Source organism: Megalops cyprinoides, chromosome 15, assembly GCF_013368585.1.
Source record: "Megalops cyprinoides isolate fMegCyp1 chromosome 15, fMegCyp1.pri, whole genome shotgun sequence".
Classification (NCBI taxonomy): Eukaryota; Metazoa; Chordata; class Actinopteri; order Elopiformes; family Megalopidae; genus Megalops; species Megalops cyprinoides.
In genome coordinates this window covers 9368031-9377352 of record NC_050597.1, presented here as the reverse complement: position 1 = coordinate 9377352, position 9322 = coordinate 9368031, and the positions used below count along the sequence as shown (strand labels likewise).

Genomic DNA, 9322 nt, shown 5'->3' with positions numbered 1-9322 from the left:
AACAGCTTCTATAAAAACAGAGGTTGTGTCTCCTCAAAGAGGCACTGCTGTTGTGTACTTGAGTAATCTACTGAACTTGATTTTCACTCTGCATAAATGGAAATAGGTACAATGCAACACACTGTAAGTTGTCATCTTGACAAATGTGTGCTGATAGTGATAATGATATTCCAGTGAATATCTGGATGAATTTCACCAACTGCTGTGAGGTTTCACATCGGTGGTCTTCCCTGGATCTCACTTAGTTCAATATTAGCAGGTGTGCTTTCATGGGCACCTTTATGCCTGAAATAAAAAAGAGAGACAGATGATGCTTACTCACTACAAAATCAAGTCCTTTTGGCAATTTTCCACGCAGAAATCACATCCACAAACCTTTCCTCCTCAACGTCCTGTATTGTCTCTGGGAGTCGCACATTCAGTGTCTCTGTGAGCAGGAACGTGACACACCCACTAAAAATTGCAACCAGGGCAAATATCACAGGAGGGGTGAAGACCCAGGTATCTTCCAGGAGCATCACAAGCGGAGCCATGGAGCTTCCTATCCGACCGATGAATGAGGTGTACCCAAGACCACACTGCCTGTTGGCAAAGGGAACAGCGCAAGGGCGTTAACTTTGTAAGTGGGTCGTTCAACAGTGTGAATCTGCCTTTACGGGCATGCTGCAGTCAAAAAGTTGATGGCTTTGAGCTGGCAGCTTTCACACTTCCTTATTTAGATTTTGTATGTATGGACCTATTGTCTGAAGCTGTGATCTATGGGTCCAGGAAAGACAAAGTACATTTCCGTTACAGCATAATAGGTGTGGAAACTGGCTGAATATGAGGCAAGACCAGTATATAAATGAGAATTTTTTTTCTCACAGTTGGCTCTGGATTTTATGGGTATCTCTTACTGCTTCTGGAAAGAACACTCCCTTAAGACCTATGTGCCAATTATACACTGTATCAGTTTTGACTGATTGAAGGTGGTGTCCTCACCTAATGACAGTTGGGTAAAGCTCAGCTGTGTACAGGAAGGCTGTGGTGAAGGCTGCCTCGGAGAAGCCCTTACCAAGAACTGCCACCAATGTTCGGACCAGGGCGTACTCTAGCAAAGACAATAGGTGTGTCAGAGAGATGAGGAGAGAAAACATCAGTTGGAGATATTAGTGTGAAAATTGTGTTTGTCCTGTCTTTTGGCTTGATGAGTGTTGTTGAAAAAAACAATGTTTTGATCCAATTCAGTGTACTGCCACATCCTCTACCCTTTTGTCCCTGTGATTGGATTAGTGTAACAGAGACAACCATCAGCTTAACCTCACTTTCAAGTTTTAGAGAAACATTTCAACTAAAAAAGTGTGTTGAGAAAAATGAAAATAAAACCTCCAAATGCCATTTTCCTGTAGAAATGTGACATTTTACAGTGACCTCAGAGACACTTTCAGAAAGTGAATGCTTTGTCTATTAACTTTCATCCTTGAAAAAAATGTTCTGTACTGGACTTGTGTAGGTGAGTGACATTTTTTCACTCTGGATTTCCAGGTATTGCTCTTAACACTCAGCAAGGTGTGTTCTGAAAATTTCTGCGTTTTCAGACTGAATCCAAGTTGACAGATCTTGTGATAGGTATTTCATGTGGCACTGTTGATATTCTGTTGCTATTTGAACTCATTGTTTGGGAAAAAGACTAGTATAGGAATGTTCCAGTACCTGTGGGTATGACTGTGTTTATTCCAATCATGACCCCAGTAATGATGAGGGACCAGGCCTGGCCGTTCCTTCGACCAATACGATCAAGGGCGAAGTATGTCCCCACCTTGGCTGGAATTTCAATGGCCGCGTACACAAAATGCGTGAGGTACATGTTGAAACCAAAACCCGTGATTCTGAAGCTGATCCCGTAGTACGTGAAAGCAACTGCAAACCTGAGAAAACGCAAGAGTGAGATTTGAGTGTGTGAAGGTAGAATGCTCAATAACGTATTTACATTCAATTCTGAATTCTGATTCTGACATATTGCTTTACACAGTATATAAATTGTATGTGTGTGTGTGTGTATGTGTGTGTGTGGTGTGTGTGTGTGTCTGTACATTACTTCCTGTAATAGTTTTCAGGTTGCTTTTTTCAGCACATCTGGGTTTGTTTGTACTTTGACTGGGGTTATATTGCATTTCACATTTCACTGCTGCACCACAGCCATCAATTGCCTGTCTTGTTCAGTGCTTGTGGGCTGCCAGAGAGCAAATACCTGCAACTGTCCAAGTGAATGGACTGAGAGAAAGATATACTCTACATGGAGTTTCCTACCAGACGATCCCTGAGCAAAAGGTGAGTTTCCTCAATTTGGGCGTCTTCACTAGATCCAAATAGGAGTAGTTTTTGCTGGAGTCCTCGGATTCGGCTACCTTTCTCAGAACCTACATGAACACAGAGGAATTACAATAAAATATACACAATCAGTGCCATGTTATGCATTCTCACTATTTGTATGTGTGAGGATAATTGTGATTCTGGTTTGTGTGTTTGTGAACCTGATTTGTGAATCTGGCCTGTATGACCCTCCGGAACTGTCCATTAGGGTTGTACTTGGTATGACATGCAGTTTTTTGTTTGAACTGATTTACGCTTCTTGAAAATGTGAATGCAAATGTATAGTGACATCATCTCGCAACACAAGCAGTGCTCCACACAGGCAGAAGAAAGCATTGTTCAGATACTGCAACTGATGGCAAATGTGATATGCAGATCTGTATATTCCACTAGGTGGCAGTAGTTGAAAATATGGGGATTGGCCAACATTCATCTTTAAAAAAATGAACACTGTCTAAACAGTAGTAACATGTTGCAGGAGGGCGAACATGGGATTACACTATTCTATTTGAAACATGTTCTAACCCAACAACTTTTGAACTGTATCTAGCCTGGACACAACTTCAATGTCCTTCCATATTATGGCAGTTTAAGGTTTATTATGTTTATACGGGACTGCTTAATTGACTACAAGGTAGATGCTCAAAGCCATACTGTGCCATCTAGTGGATTTGAATGAATTGCCTGTATGGACTAAACAAGGACCCTGTGCTATATGTGAGTGTATTTGACTATGAATCTGTCCATTTAAGAATTGAAAGTAGAATACTGATTGGCCTTCAGGTGTCTGCACAGAGTAGGGAGAAAAAGGGTAAAAAGTAAGAAGAAAAAGGAAAAAACCCTTTGGATAACCACTGTGTCTTTTAACACAGCTGTTTTTGAGATGCTGGTGGGTATCAGCTGTGTTATGCTGTTTAGCTAACTCACCTCTGTGTCAAAAGTGGTGGAGTAACCATACTTTCTGTTCATTTTTGCACACTGGGACAGGTATGTGTGGGCTTTCTCCACTTTCCCATTGGCCAGCAGCCATCTTGCAGACTCAGGGATCCACCTTAGGGAATAAAAAGGCCAATGGAAAAGGGGCATACATCTCTGGTCATCAGCTACCAAAGCCAACAGACCAGAACTTCACTGATACATTAGATTCTTCTCCTACCGACCACCTTACCACCAAGCAATGATGGCCGCTAGGCAGGGGGATGTGACGACAAGCATGAGCTGCCTCCAGTCTCTGATGAAGTAGGCCAGTAGGGCCAGCAGCATGTTGCCAACGCTCCAGGATAGGCCCATGATGGTGCCGGTAAAAGTTCGGTGCTTGATGTCTGTCCACTCTATACCTGGAGAAGCGTAATGCGTCTGTGAGTCTTTCTCTACTGCTTCAGCATTTTGTTTTGTTCTGTTTTAAGAAGAGACCAAAATAGCCAAGACTGATGAAATAGAGAGCTTTTATGCGTAATACAGCTTGAGCTGTTGTACTTTGGCTTTGCTGGGCTGAACCCGGCTTTCCCTGTGGGTGGACACCCCGTAAGCTATTGGGTGGCTCACTGACGTTCCATAATCACTGTGCATGGCTTCTGGCCAATTTCTGCAGCCCACGCTTGGATTCAGCACTAAGTAGACCAGTTCTGTCCATTTACAATGAATATGAAGTGCCTGTGAAAATTTCTTCCCACACACAATGACATTTGAAGGACACGTTTTACAGGAAGACATCCACTACCAGTTTCAGGTTATAAATACTTCTGTATTTTCTCCTATTATCCCGTTTTGAGAAGTTGAGGAACTGTGGGATACAGAAAAAGGATTAACTATCAGAAAAGGAGACAATAGAAGCCCCTTCAAAGGCTCATGTGCCATTGAGATGCCTGATTCATCCATATTCACCCCTGCACTCAATAAACAATTGTCGTTATCTTTGACTCAGTCTTAAATGCAAGATACAGTAAAAGTAAAGGACTAACAACTGAATCCAGGAATTTGTGTTTTCAGAGAAATGTTTTTCTTGTATAGTGTGTTACATACTTAGAGCCAGGGTGGTGATGGTCATTCCAGTCAGAGCCACTCCACAGAGAGTCCTGATTACGGCGAACATAGTGTAGGAGACAGAGAAGGCGGACACGGTGCCAAGCACAGCGGTGGCCGCAAATGACACCAGGAGCATGGGTTTGCGGCCAAACCTGCAGTCAGTAACCCGGAAAATGTCAGCGCTAATATCTCTCAAAGGTATTTCCCAACAGCCAATGCAGACACACCACCATGTATACATGGACACCCACATACCCAGCATGCACATGCATACACGCGCACACACACACACACATGCACCAAGCATATGCATCCATGCACAGACAGACCACACAGACCCAGTGCTCACAAAAACATATGCATGCACGGTTACATACAGACGCACAAACATTTTAACTAAAATTGCAAAACAAACATATTACACCAAATTGCAAAAGATTTTCAGTAGTATGGTAAGAAGCATCAATGTTTCAGTGTGTTATGGTGACAGTTTTACCCGATGTACATGTGCATCTCTGCAGGCTGAGGTGCATTAGCAAACAGCCCTGTTTTCTGTGGTGGAAAAACACTGCCGGGTTTAACACCTGAGGGGTTTCACAGAGCGCCCGTGTTTATTATTATGGCACTTTAGTGATCTATTGCACAGACAGATAATACAGGTTGTCTATGTTACTTATTTCAGGGGCATGACTGTGCAGAAAATAACTTTTTTTGTAAAGATGACATTTAGCAGAAAAATGTTTCCTGGTAGCAGTATGGTTGAGCGATTTTTTTTGTATATCTTCAAATATGAATTTCCCCTTTAGGGATTAATAAAGTATATTCTCTTCAGTTCAATTCATCCGTGAAGTGGATTACAAAAGCAGATGAGATCTGTCAGCAGAAGAGGGCATAGATGGAAATGAGTTAGAAAGATAACTTTCATACTGTGAACCTGACTGAGGAGGCACACAGTTTCCAAAGCATGGACTAGCTTCCGAGGGCAGACAGTCGGACCAAGAGACCCTTGGTGTGTTCAAGATGAGGCTTAATAAAGTGCAAGATACATTTCAGGCCATGAGCAAATGATAAGCCAAAATAGACTGAATGGTCTGTTCTCAACACCAATTACTATTCCATGTTCTCCTGTTCTAGTAGCTCACACAGACAAAAGATGCCAGAAAGCCAGTAAAAATTGGGGAAAATTTCCAATTTGCCTGAATGTAGAGATCCAACCTACTTTATGTGGTCTTTGTCTTGTTGCTTTATAAAATGTATCAGATTTTGGTTCATATTTTCACAGCTTCACACTGTAATGTGTGTTTACCGTGAAACAGATTCGCGTTCCAAAAAAGACGCCTATGCAAAAGTCAACCAACCAATCAAATCAAACATACTTATCTGACAAGTTGCCAAATAATACTGCACCAATAGTGACTCCCACAAAGAAGAGTGTGGCCAGGCTCTGGTTCAGTTTTTTGTTGTCGCATACCAGATCCCACTGTGAAAGACAAATGAAGGGTGGTTTGCTGCACGCTCAAATCCAACCAAGTCACGGAACTTACGTAAGATTCCAAGCACTGAGTAAGAGTGTCTGCTGGTCAGGTGAATGAATAAAGCAAGTTAATGCAATGCAATAAAGATTAAGAAAGAGTATTAGTAGAAGGGCTGAACTTACACTATTTATTTGCCAGTTTCAGCAAGCTGCTCAACTTGTGTTGTTATCTGGAGACCCACAAACCACACAAGCGTAGATCGCAAACACTAACCCTAAAACCTAAACCTAATCCTAATCCTCTCTTTCACTAATTAACTGTGACTTTTGAAAAGATATTCTCACCATCAAGTGAGAAAATGTAAGCAAACATATACAGGAGAATTAGAAGTCTAGCAGAGCTATTCAGCGCAATGACTGTGACAGTACAATGACTGTGTTGCTTTATGAATGTTGTATATCCATATGCATTGAACACTCCCATGTGGCACAGTTGTGCAAAAGCAAAAGTGCCATATCACATAAAAAAAACATTCAAACAATCTGAGAGGATATGGCAATTAAATATTTTGCCTCACTCTGAACTGATAGACACATATCGACATGTATAGATATAGATATCCTTGACTTTCTCTGACTGCAATGGAAAGGGCTGCAGTATGGCATAGTGGTAAGAAGAGGGGCTCGTAACCAAAAGGTCATTGGTTCAAGTTCCCGCTGAGGCACTGGTGTTGTACCCTTAGCCAAGGTATTTACCCCACAATTGCCTGTGTAAATGTCCAGCTGAATGACAGTAATGTAATGTAATGTAAAAGGCGGCACTCTGTACCTGAGTGGCAGTGGTGGAGAGGAGCTGGGAGCGGTTGTACACCCAGCCGTGCTGGCAGGGCACCGTGTCAGAGACATTGGAGAGGTTTCCGGAAGGAGGGTGCAGGCGCGGGGAGGCAAAGGACCTGCAGGAGCTCAGGGAACCGTCAGGGTCCTGGGGAATGTTGAGAGAGAGGGTCTCGGCGTCGGCGAAGGCGCCCCCGTCCTCCAGGTGGGGGAGGGCGCAGCGGTGGGGGGGCACCCCGGAGATGAAGTTGTGCAGCAGGAAGTGGAAGGGCAGGATCACCCGGGGGAAGCAGAGCAGGTGCAGCACCAGGAACTGAAACCTGGAGAACCCCCCGACCTCCTCCAGGACCTCCTCAAACCTCATCTCGTCTGGGATGTCCGGTCAAAGTGCTTCAGGAGTGCGCTTAAGGCCACGACTCTGCGGCAAGGCGACGCAGATTTTAAAGGCGGCTCTGCCTTCCACTGTGGAGAATCAAATTGTTACCCTTGTTGTGGCTACGAAGTCAGCCGCCTGTCTGCTGGTGAATCTCAGTATCTACATCAATGTTTCCTCAGCGAAAGATGCACATCAACACACACTTCATTGTGCTTATTATGAAAGAAATTGTGAAAGAACAGCGTGTCCAGTGCCAGAACACTTGACTCAATGCATTTAAAAGACTCCTTCTGGCGAATCAGTTTCTGGTGTCCCAAGATCAGTTTTCTGAACTTATCCTCACCCTGGGCCGTTGCATTATTTTCTTGAACTGAAAGCTTTAAGAAGGGTTCACATCTGAAGTATGTGTTTTTGCATCACATGCTTTTGTATCATGTTAAGAGAAAAATGGGGGAGGAGAATCACAACTGGAAATTTTCCAGACAGAATTATTCAGAAATTCTTCATGATTCTCCGTTCCTCAGGGAGTTGATATCTCATTTAGATGACGATTTATGATAAGAAACACCTGAATGAAAAAAAACTCTAAGAAACATGCATATGTCTCCTTTTCAGGCAGCCCTACATTCAAAACCTTTACCTGGGCAGACCTTGGTCAGGTGTGTAGGAGGTACAGGAGAAGTACAGGAGAAATCTAGACGTGAATGTGGACTTGTATAAGCCATAAAAATTGGTAGCATGGCAACTTTCCTTTTAATAGGATGTCTGCTGTGCTAATTGACAACACAGCTATATATCAGATCACTTGCTTTTCTCAGTTTTGACTTCTGAGACAGGGTGAACCCCTCAGAGAAAATAAGAATCTCCAATTTCCTGCTGCTGTTAATAGTGAAGTGGGTATGTGAACATGTTCAGTGGAAATAAAAAACACCCCATAAAATGCTCTCAAAAAGCCAGTTTCTGAACGTGTGTGAAGAAAAAAAAATGTGCGTTTAAAGAAAAAACAAAGTGAAATTTCACCCTTCACCACGAGCCATCCATTTACAGCGTCAGGAAAACGACATCATTATGGTCACAGGATAAGGGTAACTCAGTCTTTTGTTTACTACTAACCACCTGCAAATATGGGGGATTTTTACATTTGCCCCTCCTTCTTCAGGAGAGGTTCCAGCTTCTCAGCAGCACACGCAGACCTTGAGACCGAATGTCATACTGAACATATGGAGCACAGTACGGGCCACGTTTCAAAAGAGATACTACCAATAACAAAGCCTCTATGTTTTTGTCTTACAAATTGACTAAATACTTTAAGGTTTTCTTCTTATTGCTGAGTCACACATTTCAGCAAGTACTATATATTTTCATTATAACATACTGTATGTGTAAGAAATATGTAATCATTCCTTAAATTCAGAAGTTAAGGACAAACAAGCATAGTGGTTAGGTAGTGTGTCAATAAGCAGGTGGTCTGCAGTCGTAAAAGCAACTTACCAAGCACAAGATCACACAAGCACTACTATATTGGATCTCATTTAATGTATATCTGACTGCTTTCTCCCTACATTATATTTGTTCATTTTCTGTCATTATATATTTAATGTTTGGTGCATATTAGCTATTCAAGGCACTCCAGATACAAGCTTCTGGCAATCAATGAATACAAATAATTTAAATGACAACAATATAACTAAAACATTTTACTTAACTTTCATCAATCATCCTTTTGCTATGTTCCTTAAAACACCCAAAACAGCCTTAAGATCTCTGGAAGTTTAGTAAAGACAATTCATTTTTCAGCCTAGACGAAAATCCTGGACTCCTGAAATGTACACATTTCAAACTTCTGCCTGACCCGTGGCTTCTCTTCACCCCCCTTGGCCAGACAGCTCTGTCAAACGCATGTTGTGACACAGAAACGATTCTATTCGCCAGAGTAAGTGCTCTGTGTGACCGCGTCCCTCGCGTACACCGTGTGCACTCTGGCCTCCTTTCTCCTCGCAACCCGCGTTTTGGCTGGCATTTCGCCTCTTCACGGACCGCATTAAACGAACGGGGGACGCCGCGGCCCCTGTCTCCCAGCAGTGAAGGGGCCCTTTTGTTAGCAGCGCTCACATGCTCTCATCGGCACCACAGGGCACGCCTGCTCCCCTCTGGGCTCCAGTAATATATCCCCATTCTACAGAAACAGGTTGGAGCCTTACATACCCTTTCAGCTTTCTGCTCGCGGCATCATGAGAGATCATGGGATTCAGGGGATAATC

The 9322-nt window shown here is 42.9% G+C and overlaps 1 protein-coding gene across 1 annotated transcript; it reads right to left on the bottom strand.

Annotated features, from left to right (window-relative positions):
• Positions 1 to 212: 212 nt before the first annotated feature.
• Positions 213 to 7049, bottom strand: LOC118790301 (solute carrier family 22 member 7-like). The gene is made up of 10 exons (XM_036547205.1): positions 6681 to 7049; positions 5754 to 5857; positions 4375 to 4529; positions 3521 to 3689; positions 3280 to 3403; positions 2290 to 2399; positions 1693 to 1907; positions 982 to 1090; positions 376 to 582; positions 213 to 285 (listed from the first exon to the last, which is right to left on the bottom strand). Exons 1-10 carry the CDS (start codon positions 7047 to 7049, stop codon positions 213 to 215), a joined length of 1635 nt encoding a protein of 544 aa, XP_036403098.1.
• Between the last annotated feature and the right edge of the window lie 2273 nt (positions 7050 to 9322).